Source organism: Muntiacus reevesi, chromosome 1 (assembly GCF_963930625.1).
Source record: "Muntiacus reevesi chromosome 1, mMunRee1.1, whole genome shotgun sequence".
NCBI classification, from domain to species: domain Eukaryota; kingdom Metazoa; phylum Chordata; class Mammalia; order Artiodactyla; family Cervidae; genus Muntiacus; species Muntiacus reevesi.
This window is the reverse complement of record NC_089249.1, coordinates 200348254-200371422: the sequence shown is the minus strand read 5'-3', so window position 1 is coordinate 200371422 and position 23169 is coordinate 200348254. Positions and strand designations below refer to the sequence as shown.

Here is a 23169-nt window from a genome sequence, read left to right as displayed (position 1 = left end):
GACACTACAGAAGTGACCCTGTGCACATAGGCACAAAACTTCTTTTGCCTGTGGCAGCTGTGCCCCAGTGAGAGTTGAGTGTGAAGGTGGCGCAGCTGCTTGGCTTGTGGAGACCCTTGCGGCGCCAAGTGTGCAGGGACACGGACTGCCTCTGCCGCAGGAGTTATGGCCCTATCAGAGTCTTTTTTCTAGCCTCTTGTAGTTGGCGATCAAAAGGCCTCTTTGGCTGGTCTCTATTCGCACAATCAGGCGCTGAGAGGCTTCCTTGCCTGGGGTCTCTGTAGTTCAGCACATCAGGCACACAGAAGGGCCCCCCGGCTGGGGCCCTACTCTGTAGTTCAGTGCATCAGGTGTTTGAGGGGCCGGCCTCTCTATTGTTCAGCTGCACATGCTGGCATGTGGGGGGAGAGAGGCTATGGTGATGGCTCCATCCCCTACGCGTGACTCAGCAGTATGGCCTTGCTTCCATAGCTGCCCCACAGGCATTTCCCACCATAATCTCCTCCCTCACATCCCCTCCGTCTCTCTGCAGTCAACAGCAGCCCTCACCAGGGGGATTGCTCCACAATCCCTAAACTCCAGCCCCCAGCCACTGCGCCATCTGGGGTATGTATGGCTGCAGCAAGGACTGATTCTCATTCCATTTAGGCTGCCACAAATCAGCTGTTTCACTCTCAGCCTTAAATGTTTCTCCTCTGACTCAGAAAACTGCCCCGATGTGGGGACCTGACCTCTGCTTCAGCTCCCCCACCTGCTAAAAGCAGGTCCAGTCCTACTAACACTCCTGTTTTTTCCCCTAGTTCCTTCATCCTACTGAGTTTTGCATGAGTCAATACATTCTTTTCTGCCAGTCAGGTACTCCTTGTCCACTCTCAGCTGCTGTTCTGCACACACTTCTGTGTCTGAAGGTATATTCCTGATGTATCTGTGGAGAGAGATGTGCTCCACATATACTTACTCTTCCATCATCTTGTTCTCCGCATGTATCTTTTCAAATTATACTTTTGTCTGGATATATTCCCAGGAGTGGAGCTGCTCAACTATATGGCCAACTCTAGTTTTCTGAGGAACCTCCATACTATTTTCCAAAGTGGCTGCACCAAATTTACATTGTCACCAATAGTGTAGGATTCCCTTCCCCCCACCACTCCACCCTAAATATTTAATTCTTGAACTCAATTTATTTATTAAGATTGTTTTCCTTCCTGCTCTTAGGTCTTCAAATCTCTTTACCTTCCTTTCATTTTATCTCTCCCATTAGAATTTTTTCATTTTCCTTGGACAAATCTCACATATCAAGTTAAATTAATTTTTAAGTAGTTTATGGAAGGTTTTGGTCACTATTATGAATAAATTATGTTCAAGTTTTTAATTAAATAAGCAATACATGAACATATTCCTAATACAAAAAATTTAAAAATACACACATACATAAAGCAAAGAGAAAGCTCCCTTACAGCCCTTTCTTTCAATGTTATTTCCCTTTCACTAAATGTAACCACTATTAAATGTCTTTTCATTCTGTACTTCATATACACACATGTGAACACACACAGACAATACCTAAACACATAAAGTTTAATAATTTGGCTTTCTTAACACATATATAAATAGGATAATGCAGTACATACTTTGCTAGTTAGATTTCTTTTTCACTTACATCTGCAAAGTCTTTTGAGTCTCTACATGTAGATTTAACTCAGTGTTGTTTTTTATAGCTTCACTATAGTCCATAGTATTTTTGCACCATAATTTACATAACCAATATTCTACTGATGATTAGATTGCATCAAACTTCTTGCCCTTATAAATAATGCTGCAATAAGGTATTTTTTGTTCACATCAAAAAATATCTTTCTAGAATATATTCAATATATCTAGAAATAGAAACAGTGGGTCAAAGGACTGCATTCTTAAAATTTCAACAGATACACTTATATTATCCTTCAAAAAGGCTGTATATTTCCATCACCACTGACCATTTCTTCAGAGTATCACCAACCTGGATATCCTTTCATCCAAACTGATGAATAAAATATCTCCCATTGTTGTTTTAATATACATTTCCTGATTACTTGTGAAGTTGAACATCCTTTCATATACTTACTGCTGAGGACAGTTCTTCTGTGAACAACATATTCACATATATCTTTTGCTCATTTTCCTGTAAAAGTTTTGGTCTTCTATTTTTCTATTATTTGGCTTATAAGAAGACAATTGATTTTTTTACAATTTTTGCTTCATTTCCTTGAGTTTGCTAGATTTTAGTCTAGTCACAAATTTAAAAAAAAAAAAAAAAATGTTTACCTGAGACTGGTTCAAGATGGTAGAGTAGAAGGACATGCACTCATCTTTTCCTGCGAGAGCACCAAAATTGCAACTAGCTGTTGAACAAACAACAACAGGAAGACACTGGAACCCACCAAAAAAAAGATACCCTCACATCCAAAGACAGAGGAGACGCCTCAACGAGACGGTTGGGAGGGGTGCAATCACGATAAAAATCAAATCTTAAACCCACTGGGTGGGCAAACCACAAACTGGAGAACAGTAATACCTAGGCCCCACATCAGGCTTTCCAGCCTGGGGACCCAACAAAGGGACTGGGAATCCCCAGGGAATCTGTCTTTGAAGGCCATTAGGATTTGATTACAGGACTCCCACAGGACTGTGGGGAAACAGAGGCTCCACTCTTGGAGGGCACAAATAAAACCTTGTGTGCACCAGGACCCAGGGGAAAGAAACAGTGAGCCCACAGGAGACTGAGCCAGATCTACCTGTGAGTGTGTGAGGGTCTCCTTCAGAGGTGTTGGTTGGCGGTGGCCCATCACAGGGACAAGGGCACTGACAACTGCAGTCTTGGGAGACGCGTCTCAGCCTAAGTCCTCTTGGAGGCAGCCAAGAGCCCTATCACAGAACCTACAGACTCTAGGCCTGGGTTGCCTCAAGCCAAACAACTAACAGGGAGGGAGTGCAGCCCCCTCACCAGCAGACAACTGGATTAAAGTTTTACTGAGTATGGCCCTGCCAGCCAGAGCAAGACCCAGTGTTCCCCAAAGCCAATCTCTACCATCCAGAAGCTTGCACAAGCCCCTTATCCTCATCCACCAGAAAGCAGACAGAAAAAGCAGTAACTATAATCCTGAATTAATACCATAATCACAGAAAGCTAACCAGAATGAAAAGAAATAGGATTATGTCCCAGATGAAGGAACAAAATAAATCCCCAGAAAAACAACTAAATGAAGTAGAGATAGATAACCCCCTAGAAAAAGAACTCAGAATAATGACAGTGACAACAATCCAGGATCTCAGAAAAATAATGGAGAAGATGCAAGAAATGTTTACCAAAGACCTAGAAGAACTAAAGAACAAGCAAATAGAGATGAACAATACACTACAAAGAATCAACAGCAGAGTAACTAAGGCAGAAGAATGGACAAGGGATTCAGAAGACAAAATGGTAGAAATCACTGCTGCAAAACAGAAAATAGAAAAAAGAATGAAAATAAAAGAAGGCAGCCTAAGAGACCACTGGAACAACATTAAGTGCACCAATTTTCACACGGTAGGGATGCTAGAAGAAGAGAGAAAGGACCCGAGAAAATATCTGAAGAGATAACAACTACAAACTTCCCTAACATGGGAAAGGAAATAGTCAACCAAGTCCAGGATACACCAGGAGTGCCAGAACAAACCCAAGGAGGAACTCACCAAGGCATATAGTAATCAAACAGACAAAAACTAAAGGCAAAACCAATAAGGGGAAAAAGGCAACATTCAAAGGAAATCCCATAATGTTATCAGCTAATTTCTCAACAGAAACTCTACAAGCCAGAAAAGAATGGCACGATATATTCCAAGTAATAAAAGAGAAGAACCTTCAACGAAGAATACTCTACCCAGCAAGACTCTCACTCAGATTTGATGAAGAAATCAAAAGCTTACCAGACAAACAAAGCCTAAGAGAATTCAGCACCGTGAGACCAGCTGTGCAGCAAACGCTAAGGGAACTTCTCTCAGCAGGAACACAAGAGAAGGAAAAGATCTACAAAAATAAACCTAAAACAATTAACAAAATGTAACAGGATCATACATATCGATAATTATCTTAAATGTAAATGGATTAAATGCACCAACATAGACTGGCTGGCTTGGTGGATAGAAAAACAACATCCATATATAAGTTGTCTATAACAGCCCACCTCAGACCTACGGATACTTACAGTTTGAAAGTAAGAGGATGGGAGAAAGTATTTCATGCAAACATCAATCATAAGAAATCTGGAGCAGCAATACTCATGTCAGAGAAAATAAACTTTAAGACAAAGATGGTTATAAGAGACAAAGGACACTACATAATGATCCAGGGTTCAATCCAAGAAGATATAACAATTTTAAATATATATGGACCCAACACCGGAGCACTTCAGTATGTAAAGCAAATACTAACAAACATAAAGTAAGAAACAGACAGTAACATAATAACAGTGGGGTACTTTAACACTCCACTTCTATCAATGGACAGATCATCCAGACAGAAAATCACTAAGGAAACACAGGCCTTAAATGACACTATAGACGAGTTGGATTTAACTGATATCTATAGAATATTCCATCCAAAAGCAACAGACTATGCATTCTTCTCAAGGGCATGCAGAACATTCTCCAGGATTGACCACATGCTGGGCCACAAGGCGAGCTTCAGCAAATTTAAGAAAATCAAAATCGTATCAAGCATCTTTTCTGATCACAATGCTTTAAAATTAGAAATAAACAAGAAAAAAACTCTAAGAAACACAAACGTGTGTTTAGCTAAATAATATTCTACTAAACAACCACTGGATCACTGAAAAAAGCAAAGAAGGAAAAAAAACACTTAGAGACAAATGAAAATGAAAGCACAATGGTCCAAAAAATAATGGGATGCAGCAAAAGCAGTTCTAAGAGGGAAGTTGATAGCAATACAATGCTATCTCAAGAAACAAGAATATGACAAAATCCACTGAAGTGTTGTGAAGTAATTAGCCTCCAACTAATAAAGAAAAAAAAAAGTAATAGATACATAATAGAATGGATAAAAATGAATAAAGTGATACATAAAACACACACACACACAAAAAGAAACAAGAAAAATCTCAAATAAACAACCAAACTTTACACGTAAAACAACTAGAGAAAGAAGAACGAACAAAATCTGTAAGTTAGTAGAAGGAAGGAAATCATAAAGATCAGAGAAGAAATAGAGACAAAATCATAAAGATCAATGAAACTAAAAGCTGATACTTTGAAAAGATAAACAAAATCGATAAACCTTTAGCCAGACTCATCAAGGAAAAAAGGGAGAGGACTCAAATCAGTAAAATTAGAAATGGAAAAGTAGAAGTTATAACTGACTCCACAGAAATACCAAGGATTTTAAGAAACTACTATGAACAACTGTATGCCAATAAAATGGACAACCTGGAAGAAATGGACAAATTCTTAGAAAGGTACAGTCTCCCCAGACTGAACGAGGAAGAAACAAGAAAGTATGAACAGATCAATCCCAAGCACTGAAACTGTGATTAAAGATCTCCCAATAAACAAAAGTCCAGGACCTGACGGCTTCACAGACAAATTTTATCAAACATTTAAAGAAGAGTTAATACCTATCCTTCTGAAACTGTTTCAAAAAGTTGCATAGGAAGGAAAACTTCCAAACTCATTTTATGAGGCCACCAACACTCTGATACCAAAACCAGACAAAAAATACCACAAAAAAAGAAAATCATAGGCCAACACCACTGATGAACATAGATGTAAAAATTCTCAACAAAATACTAGCAATTTATATCCAACAACACATCAAAAAGATCATACACCATGATCAAGTGGGATTCATCACAGGGATGCAAGGATTTTTCAACATCCACAAATCCATCACTATAATATACCACCTCAACGAACTGAAGAATAAAAACCACATGACCATCTCAATAGATGCAGAAAAAGCTTTTGACAAAAATTCAACACATTTTTATGATAAAAACTCTCCAGAAAGTGAGCACAGAGGGCATATACCTCAACATAAAAAAAGACCATATATGACAAGCCTACAGCTAGCATCATACTCAATGGTGAAAAGCTGAAAGCATTCCCTCTAAGATCAGAAACAAAACAAGGATGTCCACTCTCACCACTTTTATTCAACAAAGTTTTGAAAGTCCTAGCTACAGCAATCAGAGAAGAAAAAGAAATAAAGGGAATCCAAATTGGAAAAGAATAAGTTAAACCATCACTGTTTGCAGAAACTACAAGAACTCATCAATGAATGTGGTAAAGTTGCAGGTTACAAAATTAATATACAGAAACCCGTTGCATTTCTATACACTAACAATAAAAGATCAGAAAGAGAAATTCAAGAAGCAATTCCACTTACCACTGTATCAAAAAGAATAAAATACCCAGGAATAAACCTAAGGAATATAAAACCTAAGGAGACAAAAGATATGTACTCTGAAAACTATAAGATGCCGATGAAAGAAATCAAAGAAGATATAAACAGATGGAAAGATAAACCATTTTCACAGACTGGAAGAATCAATATTGTCAAAATGACTATACTACCTAAGGCAATCTACAGATTCAATGCAATCCCTATCAAATTAGCAACGACATTTTTCACAGAACTAGAACAACAACAACAACAAAAATCTCAGAATTTGTATGGAGATACAAAAGACCCCAAATAACCAAAGCAACCTTGAAAAAGAAAAACAGAGCTGGGGGAATCAGGCTCCCTGACTTCAGACTATACTACAAAGCCACAATCATCAAAACAGTATGGTACTGGCACAAAAACAGAAATATAGATCAATGGAACAAGACAGAAAACCCAGAAATAAGCCCATGAACCTATGACATTAATTATGTCATTAATTAATAATATGTCATTAATCTATGACAAAGGAGGCAAGATCACACAATGTTGGAAGTCAGTCTCTTCAACAAACAGTGTTGAGAAAACTGGACAGCCACATGTCAAAAAATGAAATTACATCATTCCTTAACTCCATACACAAAAATAAGCTCAAAATGGATTAAAGACCTAAATGCTAGAAGGAACACTATAAAATAAACTCTTAGAAGAAAACATACGCAGAACACTCTCAGACATAAATCACAGCAACATCTTTTTTTATCCATCTTCTAGAATAATGGAAACAAAAGCAAAAATAAACAAATGGGATCTACTTAAACTCAAAAGCTTTTGCACAGCAAAGGAAACAATAAACAAAATGAAAAGACAACTCACAGATTGGGAGAAAATATTTGCAAATGATGTGACCAATAAGGGATTAGTCTCTAAAATCTACAGTTTATGATGCTTAATAGCATCAAAACAAAGAACCCACTCAAAAAATGGGCAGAAGACCTGAATAGGGCTTTCTCCAAAGAGGATATACAGATGGCCAATAGGCACATGAAAAGAAGTTCAGTGTCACTAGTTACTAGAGAAATACAAGTCAAAACTACAATGAGATATCACTTCACACCAGTCAGAATGGTTATCATCAAAAAATTCGCCAACAACAAATGCTAAAGAGGGTGTGGAGAGAAGGGAACCCTCCTGCACTGTTGGTGGGAATGTAAATTGGTAAAGCCACTAAGGAGAACAGTATGACGGTTGTATGTAAATTGGTACACGGGAATGTAAATTGGTACAGTCGCTATGGAGAACAGTATGACGGTTGTATGTAAATTGGTACACGGGAATGTAAATTGGTACAGCCACTAAGGAGAACAGTATGACGGTTCCTGAAAAGACTAAAAATAGTTACTATGTGATCCTACAATCCCACTCCGGGCACATACCCAGAGAAAAACATGATCCAAAAGGATACATGCACCGCAATGTTCACTGCTGCACTGTATGCAATAGCCAAGACACCTAAACATCCATCAACAGAGAAATGGATAAAGATGTGGTACATACATACAATGGAATATTACTCAGCCATTAAAAAGAATGAAATAATGATATTTGGGTAGACCTTAAGAGTGTCATACTGAGTGGAGTAAGTCAGAGGAGAAATATCATATGACATCCCTTATATGTGGAATCTAAAAAGAAATGATACAAATGAACTTACTTACGAAACAGACTCAGAGTCTTAGAAAATGAACTTATGGTTGGGGGGAGGTGGTGGGGGACTTAGTTAGGGACTTTGGGAAGGTAATGTACATACTGCTTTATTTAAAATGGATAACCAACAAAGACCTATTGTACAGCACATGGAACTCTGCTCAATGTTCTGTGTCAGCCTAGATGGGAGGAGGGTTTGAGGAAGAATGGACACATGTGTATCTACCGCTGAGCACCTCTGCTGTTCACTTGAAACTACCACAACATTGTTAACTGGCTATACCCCAATACAAAATACAAAGTTTCATGATAAAAAAAAAAAAAAAAAGTTTACTTTCTATGTTCTTATCTTTCACCTCAAACTTCTAATTGCTGTTAGCAATATCATTAGTACTCAGCCCTGGAGGGGTTGGAGAGAGGGATCAGCAATATTGCAAAAGTTTTTTATTCTTTATAAAAAACTTGAAACTTACTAAAAAGAATGCCATTTTGTTTGCTTTCTTAGCAATAAAAGGAAGGCACTATAGAGCCAGGGTATTTTTTTAAGCTGAATATATATTTTTAATTTTTTAATTGGAGGATACTTGCTTTACAATGCTGTGTTGGTTTCTGCCTTACAACAACATGAATCAGCCATGACTATATATATACACACACATGTACACACACACACATATATATATGAATTGAAGTGTAAGGTGCAAGTCACTCAGTCATGTCCGACTCTTTCCAACCCCATGGACTATACAGTCCATGGAATTCTCCAGGCCAGAATACTGGAGTGAGTAGCCAGTTCCCTTCTCCAGGTGATCTTCCCAACCCAGGAATCAAACCCAGATCTCCTGCACTGCAGGCAGATTCTTTACCAGCTGGGCCACAAGGGAAGCCCATATATATGTATCACCTCCCTCTTGAGCCTCCCTCCCAACCTCCCCCCGCCAATTCCACTCCTCTTGGTTGTCACAGAGCACCAGGCTGGGCTCTCTGTGTTATATAGCAGCTTCTCACTAGCTATCTATTTTACACATGGTAGTATACATATGTCAATGCTACCTTCACAATACGTCCCACCTTCACGTTCCCCTGTTGTGGCCTCCATGTCTGTTGTTCTCTACATCTATGTCTCTACTGGTGCCCTGCAAATAGGTAGATTCTATACGTGTGTGTAAATATACAATATTTTTCTCTTTCTGACTTACTTCACTCTGTATAACAGGCTCTAGGTTCATCCACCTCAGTTCAACTGACTCACATTCATTCCTTTTTGTGGCTGAGTGGTTACTGCTGACTAACAGTGTAGATTCACATACTCACTCTGACACTTATTAAGTAGTATATGACCTTAGATAATTTACTTTAAATGTCAGTTTTCTCAGCTATAACATAGGAATTTAATACCTTAATAAAGTTCATTCTGAGGATTAAAAGAGATCATTCTTACAAAGCATTTGCACAAGCACTTGCCACATGGTAAGTACTCAATAAATGTTACCAATATTATTACAGCTAACAAAAGACAGTGATATGAGAGTCTCAGATAATAGCATTATCAATAAGCAACAAAATTCTGGACAGCATAGAAAGCAATCTGTGATATCTTTTATTCATATGCTTTATATCAAAGCATATATGCTTTCATAATCAAAGAGAAATGGTTTACAAGAAACCTAAAAATCCAATCTTTATGGTACAAAGTGCCATACCAACTTGGCTTCTAAACCGGACTACTCAACACGTAACTGTTTAATCACAATTAAGCACTACACTTACGATTCTTATGGCCCAGTGTCATAATTCTATCCATATCATCAGCATTATTGACCACATAAGCTGATAAATCCTTGATATAAACTCCCACATCAGGTCTTTCTTTAACCTAAAAAAAAAAGAAATAGAGACTTTACACATATATCCATAATTTTGCCACAGTTATTTACCGAATATCTACTACATGCTGGATACTGCTAGATAGTGATGAATAAGGCAGAGTTTCTACATGGCGGAAGTAAATATCTGCAGGGAGAACATACAAATAAATAATTACACACAAAAATTATTTTAACTGTGATAATGCCATGAAAAAAAAAAAATACAGGAAACTACATGAGAATACATTATGGAGAGACTCAAGCTAGTGAAGCAGGAACCGGACAAGTTTCCCCAAGATGATGTTTAAGCTAAGACCTGAAGAAATAGAAGGTTCAATCTGTGTTAGAATAGGATGAGAGTATGTACAAAAAGCCTGAAATGAGAAAAAACTAGGTAATTTAAAAAACAAAAACCAACTAAACAAACAAAAGCCAAATAAAGAGCAGGCAGCGCAGGGGAAACAGGTGGGATATCTGGCTAAAGAGGTAAGCAGAAATAAAACTAAGCATAGTTATTGGACAAATTTGATTTTATTGAACTATAGTTGATTTACAATGTTGTGCTAGCTTCTGGTATACAGCAAGGTGACTCAGATTACATACATATACAAACATACACACACATTCTTTTTCATATTCTTTTCCATTATGGTTATTACAGGATATTGAATATAGTTCCCTATACCACATGGTAGGACCTTGCTGCTTTTTATTCTGTATATAATAGCTTGCACCTGCTATTCCAAACCCCCGATCCATCCCTCCCGCACTCCCCCCACCCTGGCAGCCACAAGTCTGTTTCCTATACCTGTGAGTCTGTTTCTGTTTCACAAGTAAGTCAATTTTGAGTCATATTTTAGATTCCACAAAAAACCAACACTGTGGTATTTGTCTGACTTGCTTCACTTAAAGTGTGATAGTCTCAAGGTTCATCCATGCTGCTGCAAACGGCGTTGTTCCATCCCTTTTCACGACTGAGCCGTATTCCACTGCACACACACCACATGTTCTTCACCCACTCATCTCTCGATGAACACCTAGGCTGCTTCCATGTGCTGGCCACTATAAATAGTGCTGCTGCTCATACTCTGACTCGGACCCTCGACCCACACCCTTCTCTGCTTCACCAAGAAATTAGCGTCCACTTAAAAAACATGCACAACCTAAAGTTACAAACTGTTTATTCAGTGGACATACTGAAGATTTAAGCCCAAGAGACAGTCTCTCAGATGGCTCTGAAGGACTGTTCATAAGAGGTAAGGGAGCATGTATATTTTCAAATTAGAGTTCTGACTGGATATACACACAGGAATGGAATTGCTGGGTCACTTGGCAATTCTTATTTTTTAGTTTTCTTAGGAATCGCCACACAGTTTTTTCATAGTGGCTGCACCAATTTACATGCCCACCAACAGTGCAGGAAGGCTCCCTTTTCTGCACACCATCTCCAGCATTTACAAACTTTTTAATGATGGCCATTCTGACTGCTGTGAGGTGATACCTCACCGTAGTTTTGATTTGCACTTCTCTAATTATTGGTCTTTATCTTAACAGCAATTTGAAATCACTAGAATATTTCACACAGGTGAGTGAAATAATCAGATCTATGGTATCCATGTTAAAATATTATCTTTCTGTGAGTAACTTTATGAGAACTTTGATCCAATTTGAAGGTTGTATTTAGGATATGTGTATCTAAAATACACATAGTATTTTAATACTAATTGAAAAATATACATAGAAATATAAAATTTATTTTGCATGGACTAGAAGTCACCTCCAAAAATCAACAGAATAACGTGAAACTGAGGTAGAGGTCTGTGGCTGCCAGTGGGACAAGCCATTTCCACAGGTAGTAAGACCTCACAGACAAAGATGACAAAAGTTTAAAAAACAGTATCAGAGACAAAGTCACAGCAGCAAATACTCTGAATTCTAGGTGTTGATTTTAAATCTAATTACAGTTTGGGGTCTTTTTTATAAGACATATTTATGCATTACAAATACTGCCTTTTCTCTGTCATGGAATGTATGTTAACTCCTAATTTTAGTAGCAGTAAATAAATGTGTTGATCTCCATAAAGCAGTGGGTTTCAGACTACGCTCTGACAAGCACTAGATGGCCTATTGGTGGCAATGAGGGGGCCACGGTTCGAGTTTGGGGTTTTAGTCCCAGACAAATTATAAAAAGAACTTTACTTTCATTTATTTTATAGATTGGGCTTCCACATAAGGTCTGGTTTGATTCAAGTGTTAAAATGCTTTAAATCTTTATGTGAATATGACTGGTCTATACCAATGCTCAGAAAACCTATGTTAAAAAATAATGTGTATATTTCTAACGTGGAAAAGTGGTATCTCTGGGAAAAAATCATGCACTTGGATGTCATGAAAATGTCTGATTTCAATGAAAGTTTTTAGTCATGTACTTTCACTTTCTATGCTTATCTTACTGCAGATGGGAAACATTCTTCAAACTGGCATCAGTCTGCAAAGTCTAAGGTCATTTCCAATCACAAGTTATTAATTCTATATTCAATTATTAAGCATAAATTATATATGAAAGATGAAAAAATTGAATATGATTCTGAAATAAAGCAGGACCCTGACACAAGATGGTGGAGCAGAAGGGTGCGAGCTCACACCATGTCAAGAAAACACCAAAGTCACAACTAACTGGTGAACCACCACCCCAACAACAAAAACAAACACTGAAACTTACCAAAACAGATATCCTATATTCAAAGACAAAGGAGAAGCCACAAGACATAGAAGGGGTGCAATCACAATAAAATTAAATCCCATATGCGCCAGGTGGGCAACATACAAACTGGGGAATAATCACATCACAACGGTCCTGCTGCAAGAGTGAAAGCTCTAAGCCCCATATCAGTCCCCATCCTGGGGTCTGGCACTGAGAGGAGCCTGTAGAGCAAATGACTAGGGGAAAGAGAAACTCTGCTCTTGGAGGGCACACACAAGGTCTCATGGAGAACAGTATCTAGGGGAAAAGCAGCGACCTTATAGAAGCCTGGGCCAGACCCACCTGCGGGTCTTGGAGAGTCTCCTAGGGAGTCGGGGGGCAGCTATGGATTACTGTGTGGAGAAGACACTAGCAGCAATAGTTTTGGGAAGTACTCATTGATGTGAGCCCTCCTGGAGGCCATCATTTTCTCACAAGACCCAACCCCAACCAACAGCCAATAGGTTCCTGTGCTGGGACACCTCAGGCCAAATGACCAACAGGGCAGTAACACAGCCTCACCCATCAGCAGACAGGCTGCATAAAATCTCACCAAGCCTACAGCTGCCTGTTAAACACACCCTTTGACACAGCACTGTCCACCAGAGGTACATGGTCCAGCTCTACCCTCCAGTGGGCAAGAAACACTCCCTCCCACCAGGAAGTCTGCACAAGCCTCTTAGATTAGCCTCATCCACCAGTGAGCAGATGGCAGAAGCAATCTAACTATAACCCTGCAGCTGGTGGAATGGAAACAGCAATCACATAAAGGCAGACAAAATGAGATGGCAGGAGAGTATGTCCCAGACAAAGAAACAAGATAAAACTATAAAAAAAACAACTAAGTGAAACGGAGACAGGCACTCTAACTGAGAAAATTCAGAGTAATGAGAGTAAAGATGATCCAACACCTCAAAAAATAGAGGCACAGACCAAAAAGATACAGGAAATTTTTAAAAAGAGCTAGAAGATCTAAAAAACAGAGATGAACAACACAACAACTGAAAAGAAAAACACAATAGAAGGAAACAGTAGCAGAGTAAATGAGGTAGAAAAACAGGTAAATAAGTTGGAAAACAGAATATTGGAAATCACTGCTGTGGAACAAAAAAAAAAAAAAAAAGACCTATATATATGCTGTCTACAACAGATCCATTTGAGCTCTAGGGACACATACAGACTAAAAGTGATGAGGTGGAAAAAAGGTATTCCATGCAAATGGAAATCAAAAGAAAGCTGGAGTAGCAATACTCATATCATGCAAAACAGAATTTAAAGACTGTTACAACAAACAAAGAAGGACACTAACATAATGATTAAGGGACTGATCCAAGAAGAAAATATAACAATTGTAAACATACATGCACCCAACACAGAAGTACCTCAATATATAAGGCAAATGCTAAGACCAGGAGAAACTGACAGTAACACAGTGATTGTAGAAGACTTAACACCCCACTTTCAACAATGGACAGATCATCCAGGCAGAAAGTCAATAAGGAAAAATAGGTCTTAAATGACATCGGAACAGGCAAGACAACTGATTTTTATAGAACATTCATCCAAAAGCAGCAGAATATACATTCTTTTCAAGTGTACATGGAACATTTTCTAGGAATGATCACATACTGGGTCACAAAGCAAGCCTCAGTAAATTTAACAAAACTGAAATCATATTAAGCATTTTTCTGACCAAAATGCTATAAGATGAGAAATCAATACAAGAAAAAAAAAAAACTGTAAAAAACACAAATACTTGGAGTCTAAACAATATGCTACTACTAAACAACCAATGGATCACTGAAGAAACCAAAGAGGAAATAAAAAAATACCTAGAGACGAACACGAAAGCAAGAATATTCAAAAGCTATGGCATGAAATGAAAGCAGTTCTAATACAAAGTTTACAGCAATACAATCTTACCTCAGAAAACAAGAAAAATCTCAAATAAACAACCTAACCTTGCACCTAAAGCAATTAGAGAAAGAAGAAAAAACAAAACCCAAAGTCAGTAGAAGGAAAAAAATCATAAAGATCAGAGCAGAAGTAAATGAAATGGAGACAAGGATAACAATAGAATAGATCAATAAAAATAAAAGCTGTTTCTTTGAGAAGGTAAACAAAATTGATAAACCTTTACCTGGACTCATCAAGAAAAAGAGAGCTCAAATCAGTAAAATTAGAAGTGAAAGGATTAATTACAATGGATACCACAGAAATAAAAGGGATCATAAGAGACTACACTACAAGCAACTATATGCCAATAAAATGGGACAACCTGGAAGAAGTGGACAAACTCTTAGAAAGGTACGACCTTCCAAAACTGAACCAGAAAGAAATAGAAAACAGGAACAGACCAAACCTATGTACCTATGGTCACGTAATCTATGACAAAGAGGCAGAAATATACAAAGGGGAAAAGACAGTCTCTTCAATAAGTGATGTTGGAAAAACAGGACAACTACATTAAATAAATAAAACTAGAATACTCCCTATCACTATACACAAAAATATAAACCCCAAATGAATTAAAGACCTAAATGTTAAGGCTAAATATTTTAAAACTCTTAAGAGGAAAACATAGGCAGAACACTCTGACATAAACCAGAGAGATCTTTTCAAATCCACCTCCCAGAGTAATGAAAATACAAACAAATGGAACCTAATTAAATTTAAAAGCTTTTGCATAGCAAAGGAAACCATAAAAGAAAAAAATAAGACTATCCACAGAAAGGGAGAAGATATTTACAAAGTATGCCACTAACAAGGTATTAACCTCCAAAATATACAAACAGCTCATGCAGCTCAATAACAAAAAAATTAACAATCTAATAAAAAATGGGCAGAAGGCCTAAATAGGTATTTTTCCAAAGATAACACACAGATGGCCAAGAGGTACATGAAAAGATACCCAACATCAAAGAAATGCAAATCAAAACTACAATGAGATATCACCTCACATCCTCAGAATGGCCATCATCAAAAAGTCCCCAAATAAAGGGCATGCAGAAGAGGCAACCCCCCGCTACACTGTTAGCGGGAAAGTAAACTGGTACAGCCACCATGGAGAACAGTATGGAGATTCCTTAAAGAACTAATACAGAACTACCATATGGGACTTCTTGGCGGTCCAGTGGTTGAGAATCCACCTCCCAGAGGGGACACAGGTTTGCTCCCTGGTCAAGAATTCATACGTTGTGGGGCAACTAGGTCTGAGTGCCACAACTAATGAAATCCATGTACCCTATAGCCCATGCTCCACAACAAGAGAAAACATTGCAATGAGAAGCCTGCCCACTGCAACTACACAGTAACCCCTGCTCACTGCAACTAGAGAAAGCCTGCACACAGCCATAAAGACCCAGCACAGCCAAATGAGTAAATGGAAAAAAAAAAAAAAAAGAAAAAAAAAAAAAACTACCATATGATCAAGCAGTCCCACTCCTGGGCATAAACTCAAGAGAAAAATTTAACTTGAAAAGATACATGCACTCCATTGTTCATTGCAGCACTTTTACAATAGCCAAGATATGGAAGCAACCTGAATGTCCATCAACAGAGGAATGGATTAAAAAAGATGTGGTACACTTGTACAATGGAAAATTATTCAGCCGTTAAAAAAAATGAAATGACATTTGCAGCAACATGAATGAACCCAAAGATTATCATGCTAAGTTAAGTCAGAGAAAGACAAATATATTTGCTTACATGCAGAATAAATATATACACATATTAAAAAAAAAAAAAAAAAGGTAGAAATGAATGTATTTACAAAACAGAAAGAGACTCTCAGACTTCAAAAACAAATTTATGGTTACCAAAGTGGAAAGGCTGTGGGGGGGACAGGGGGCACAGAAAGGATAAATTAAATGTTTCAGACTGACACATACACACTAATATATTTAAAATAGATAACCAACAAGGAAGGACCCAGGGAGCTCTACTCAACATTCTGTAATAAGCTAAATGGAAAGATAATTTGAAAAAAAGAACAGATACACGTACGTGTACAACTGAATTACTTTGCTATACACCTGGAACTAACGTAACACTGTAAATCAACCACACTCCAATATAAAATTTAAAAGCTAAAAAAAAAAAAGACAGGACCATGCAGGACCCTCCCATATACAAAAGCCACTCCATGTTCCCTGTTTCTTGTTTGTACAAAAAAGGATGTAGTCTGCTAGGCCTTTTCTGAATTCCAAAGAGCAGAGTCAAGCAATCACTAATTAAGGAAAGGAAGGAATACAAAATCAAAGAAAAAGTCAAGAAATTACTCTTTGTAGTTGAAACAATAGTTCATCTATAATCAGAGTCCTAGTTCCTCCTCGAGAAATATATTCAACAATCTCATGCACATCTTAGAACTGTTCTGCAGAAACTAAGATCCCTATCCAGCTTGAGGATGATGACTACATGCTGACCACAAGAACTAGACCCCAGACTGGACTAAACTAGGAGGTTAATGATTTAAGACTCCTAAAACATCACCCTGTTAACTTACCACCAACCAATCAGAAGAAAGTCAAGCACCCTGCATCCCTCAACACAAATGTTGCCTTTAAAAACCCTTTCCTGAAGGACTTCCCTGGTGGTCCAGTGGTTATGAATATGCCCTGCAATGCAGGTGATATGGGCTTGACCCCTGGTAAGGGAACTAAGATCCCACATGCCACGGGGCAGCTAAGCCCAAGCTCAGCAACTAGAGAGCCCATGTGCTGCAATGAAGATCCCACATGTCACAACTAGGACCCCAGGCAGCCAAATTAAAAAAAAAAAAAAACCTTCCCTGAAAAACAGTCATTGGCGACTTTGTGCCTTTTGAACAAGAATTGCTCATTCTCCTTGCTTGGCACCATGCAATAAACCACTGTACTTTCCCTCAACACAAACCCTTGTCAATAGAATGGCCTTGCTGTGTGACAGGCAAGCAGACCTAAGTTTGAGTCAGTGACAATTTTGGGGACCATGAAGGGACAGCCATCTTGAGAGGCATCTCATCCACTGTACATCAGCCCCTGACTGCCAGTGGCACTCAGATCTTGTCTAGCAGGTGCCAGAGCACTTCTGTCTCAGGGACACCCCAAGTGCTTACCACTAATGGCATCACTGGCCCATGGTGCTTTCCATTCCCTGGTAAAGCAAACAAGGTTCTGGTCCTGGTCTGTAAGAGCTCTCTAGTAAGTGGTGCAACCTCTCATGTCCAGGGCATTCTTCCCTAGTGGGTTGCCTTGACTGGAATTTTACTTTTGGGAAGGGGGGAGGTGTGGCACTCTGTCATCTGGTTTTGAGCACAGTAACACTTTAATTGGACCTTCCTTTCCAGAACAAAGAGTCCCTTCGTTGTCCAGCACTGCCTGAGCAGTAATCAAGAAACTCCCTGTTAGAGCAAGACTCATCTGCACCCCCATTCTCATGCCAGGTAACTGTGATCCTGAGAAGACTCCAGATACTAATCTAGTCTATTTCTGGTAACATCACTCACGTGAAAGAATAATGGGTAATGAGAGCTATGTTCCATCTTGTAATTCCCTAAGGTGTATTTTGCAAACCTGGAAGATCTTAAGCTGCACTCCCATGAAAAGAAAGACAATGATATTTAACTGTAACACCACAGGGCCCCAATATTCTTTAGGCTCTGATGAACAATGACCCCTCAATTGTCTGTAGACTATAACACCTACATTCAACTAGAACTGTTTTTTAAAAAGGGAAGAAAATGGGATAAAATTCCTTATGTAAAGGTTTTATGGTATTGCATCAAAATGAACTTGACTTTTATCTTGGGAGTCTCAATACATGAGTGTGAATTCTGTTTCCTCTCTAGTTTCGACCCTCGTTAGGGGATCCTGGACCTGATTTGGGAGGAGACCCCACCATAAGGAGAGAAAGGAAATGAAAGGATTAATCATTCTCAGACACCCCTGACACTGATCCTCATTAGAGGACCCTGGTCTTTACCTTTGTTAGACTCCTGATAACTTAAATGTGGTCTAGACACTCATAGAAACTAACAGTTTAAATTCAGTCATGAGTCTGAGTCAGAGCTGGCAAGTTCATCTAGAAGTGAGGCATGTGAATGTGAGTGTTATGTATTACTGTCTATGACTACTATTTGTTAATAAAAGCTCTTAAAAATTGGATGGTAATCCTAGCAAAGAATTTTTATCATAAAAACAAAAATATTTAATTTGTATAACAAATAGCTTGTGACACCAAAACAATGAATCTCAATGAAGGCAGCTACTCCCCTGACCAGACTGTTTTAGAAACTTGAGGGGGAGTTTCTGGTTCAGTTAAGGACACTATTAGTATTTGTAGGCAGGAGACTAGGATACTAAACACCTTGAAGTAGGTGGGATGGTCACAATCATGAATGGTCCCATGCAACTTTGAATGTCCTACCAGATATTCACAGGGGTGAAAAAAACAACTTATTAATTTAATTATCTGAATTTAGATCCTAACTCTACTTTACATATAAAGACAAAGTGCTTTCCCAAGGTAATAATAATTTAGAAATGCAGGAAAACTGAGGAAAGAACTACTTTATTTTCCTCAGAACTCTACCAAGAGCTAGATACTACTGTAAAGGATCATGTCATTGAGTAACACCAAACAAGGTGTTTAGATTACCAACTCAGTGCTCGCTTCAGCAGCACATATACTAAAATTGGAACAATACAGAGAAGATTAGCATGGCCCCTGCGCAAGGATGACACGCAAATTCGTAAAGCATTCCATATTTTTGAAACTGGAGCCCATTATACAGAGTGAAGTAAGCCAGAAAGATAAAGACCAATACAGTGTACTAACGCATATATATGGAATTTGAAAAGATGGTAACTATAACCCTATATGCAAAACAGAAAAAGAGACACAGATGTACAGAACAGACTTTGGGGCTCTGTGGGAGAAGGCGAGGGTGGGATGTTCTGAGAGAATAGCATTGAAACAAGTATACTATCAAGGGTGAAACAGATCGCCAGCCCAGGTTGGATGCATGAGACAAGTGCTCAGGGCTGGTGCACTGGGAAGACCCAGAGGGATGGGATGGAGAGGGAGGTGGGAGGGGGCTTCAGGATGGGGAACACATGTAAATCCATGGCTGATTCATGTCAATGTATGGCAAAAACCACTACAATACTGTACAGTAATTAGCCTCCAACTAATAAAAAAATATTTAAAAAAATAATAAACTCATTAAAATAAAAAAAAGATTACCTATTCAACATACTTGTAATAGTCTACATTTGTGGGTATTGCAGTCATAATGATTTAAATATGCCTCTATTTATATATGTCATTGAGTATGATCATGTAAGCATTTATATTGTATATTGAAATACCAGTACTTTTTAAAAGTAATATTATAATTGGACAGTACATTGATATCTTTAAAGTTATGTGTATAGATAGATTTTATCATCTATAAATTTTATTTCAGAATAATCAAAGGGGCATTACAAAATATATGATATAAAAAACGAGCACTGGGTCTAATGTACTTGAGAACCACTGACAAGACTGCTTCTGAGAATAAATCTGATCTATAATTACTATTATAAAAATGGAAATGTTCTTTCCAAATGGTTTTTATTCTAATCATCTGTACAAATAACAAACTTTTAAAAGGTAAAAAGCACAGAACTAAGGGATCCATCAAAACCAAAGATGACAAGAAAAAAGAAACATCTCTATATTTGTTGTCTACATATTATCATTATGGATTAAGTCTTCATTAAGGTCCAACAAATTCAAATAATACTAACACCTAAGCCTATAACATATTGCTCCAAAAGTTCAGTTCATATAGTAAAATTTTGTTTAAAAAGCTAAAATGTATTAAATATTATGTGTGAAGCAATGATCTTAAAATCTTGTATTAATTTGTTATCTTTGGCAATAATCATATAAAGTAGATACTATTATTATTTCCATATTCATGTGGCAAACCTAAGGCTCATAGAGGGTAAGTAACCTGCTTAAGAGATCAGAACCAATATTAAAGCTAAGATGTTAAAACCTCAGAAATCACCCTTTAATCCTTAACCCATTTACCTTACACAAACAAGTCATGAAAATTCCTCTAGGTTTCATTTTTTTACATTAACAAAACTGAACTGCTGAAAAGTTAAATGAAATATGTACTACTACCACCATTTACTACACTAAATGCCTGTTGCTACATTATAAGAGCTTCTTAATAATAGTTATTCTATTATTCTACTGTTATTCTCAGTATATTTTACACTGTTCTACAATGGAGGCTACCATAATTCTATATGCTATTCTACTGTTATTCTACACACATTATTCTCTAATTATTTTATTGACAATACAACTCCAATCAAAATTCCAATATTAATATTTTAAAGGCTAACCTTCTGTCTCATACACCAAAATCTTAATATATTTGGCAATAATTACTAGTCATCTACCACTCGATTCAGCAATCCTGTTTCAGGAATTTATCCTCAGACAAGCCTGCGCATGTATGAAATGGTGTAATTACAAGGTTATTTAGTACATAACTGTTTGTAAGAACAAAAGATTTTAAACAACCCAACTGTTCATCAATAGCGGAGTAGCTAAGCAAACTAAAAGTTATGTCCATACTAAGGATACTATGAGGCAGAAAGGAAAAAAAAAAAAGACAAAAAAAGAATGAAGAAGCATTTCTCTTTACTTACATGGAAAGACTGTCACAATCCATTGCTCAGTTAAAAAAAAGCAAAGTACAATGAGGGGGAAAAGTCTTTTCAATAAATGGTGCTGAAGGACTTCCCTGGTGGTCCAGTGGTTAAGATTCTACACTTCCACCTCAGGAGGGTGGGTTCGATCCCTGATTGGGGAGCTAAGATCCCACATGCCGCGCAGTTACAAAAAAATTTAAAATGGTGCTCAGACAGCCAGATATCTGTATGTAACAGTGAAGTTGGTCCTCTAACTCACAAGGTATATAAAAAATTAACTCAAAACGAACCAAAGACCTAAATATAAAAGCTAAAACTATAAAACTCTTTGGAAGAAAACAAAGGCATAAATCTTCGTGACCTTGGATGAAGCAATAATTTCTTAGATACAACACCAAAAAACACAAGAAATGAAACTAAATGTAGATAAAGTAAATATGATCAAAATTGTAAACTTTTAGGCTCCAAAAGGACACCACCAAAAAAGTAAAAAAAAAAAGTAAAAAGATAATCCATAAGAGAATATTTTTGTAAATCCCTATTATCTGTTAAGAAGCTTGCATTTGGAATATATAAAGAACTGTTGTTTAGTCACTAAGTCATGTCCAACTCTTTTGCGACCTCACAGACCATGTATGGCCCTCCAGGCTCCTCTATCCAAGGGAATTCCCAGGCAACAACACTGGGGTGGGTTGCCATTTCCTGCTCCAGGGATCTTCCTGACCCAAGAACTGAACCCACACCTCCTGCACTAGCAGGTGGATTCTTTGTCACTGAGTCACCAGGGAAGCTCTCATATAAAAAATTATTAATATTTAATTTAAAAAATAAGGACCCAATTAAAAATGAATAATGGATCTGAACTGAAATTTCTCCAAAGAAGACACACAGATGGTGTAAAAAGATGTTCAATGTCATTGGCCATCAGGGAAATGGAAATCAAGCCCACAGATGAAATACCACTTTATACTCACTAAAATCGTTATAAAAAATGACAATAACAAGTGTTGATAAGGATATGGAAAAACTGAACTCCTCATACATCACTGATAGGAACGTAAAATGGTACAGCCACTGTGGGAAACAGTCTGGCAGTACCTAAAAGTAGAATTACCACATTATCTAATCACTGCATTCATTGATACATAACCAAGAGAACTTTATTTTTTTTTCCAAGAGAACTTTAAAAATATACAGTTCAAAGATACTGAAGGTTCGGTTCCAGGCTACCACAATAAAGAGTACCATGAATTTTTGTTTCCTCAGTGGATATAAAAGTTATGTTTACACTATACCATCCATAGACTATAAATGTACAATAGCATTATGTTTAAAACATGTTTGTACCTTAATTTAAAAATACTTTATTGCTAAAAGAAGTGTTAACCATCATCTGAGCCTTCAGTCAGCCATAATCTTTTTGCTGGTGGAAAGTTTAAAATACTGCAAGAATTACCAAAATGTGACACAGACACATGAATTAATTAAGCAAATACTGTTGGAAATACAAAGCTGAACAGACTTGTTCCATGCAGGGTTGCCACAAACCTTCATTTGTTTGGGGGAAAAAAAAAAACAGTATCAACAAATATAATAAAGTGAAGCACTATAAAGTGAGGTATGCTTGTATTCACACAAAAACTTTTACAAGATGTTAAAAGGAAAAATGAAATACTGATTCATGCTACAACATGAATGGATCTTGAAAACATCATAAAAAGTGAAAGAAGC

At 37.6% G+C, this 23169-nt stretch overlaps 1 protein-coding gene and 1 non-coding gene across 2 annotated transcripts in view; one reads left to right on the top strand and one right to left on the bottom strand.

Moving 5' to 3' along the window:
- The window catches only part of KIF3A (kinesin family member 3A), an 83096-nt gene that overhangs the window by 37576 nt on the left and 22351 nt on the right, over window positions 1–23169 (bottom strand). The window contains exon 5 of the mRNA XM_065918130.1: window positions 9899–10004. Coding sequence (XP_065774202.1) covers window positions 9899–10004 — 106 coding nt within the window. The remainder of the gene's footprint in view (window positions 1–9898; window positions 10005–23169) is intronic.
- Window positions 19386–19492, top strand: LOC136156634 (U6 spliceosomal RNA). Its single transcript, XR_010661126.1, has one exon. It is a non-coding gene; the product is annotated as a U6 spliceosomal RNA (small nuclear RNA).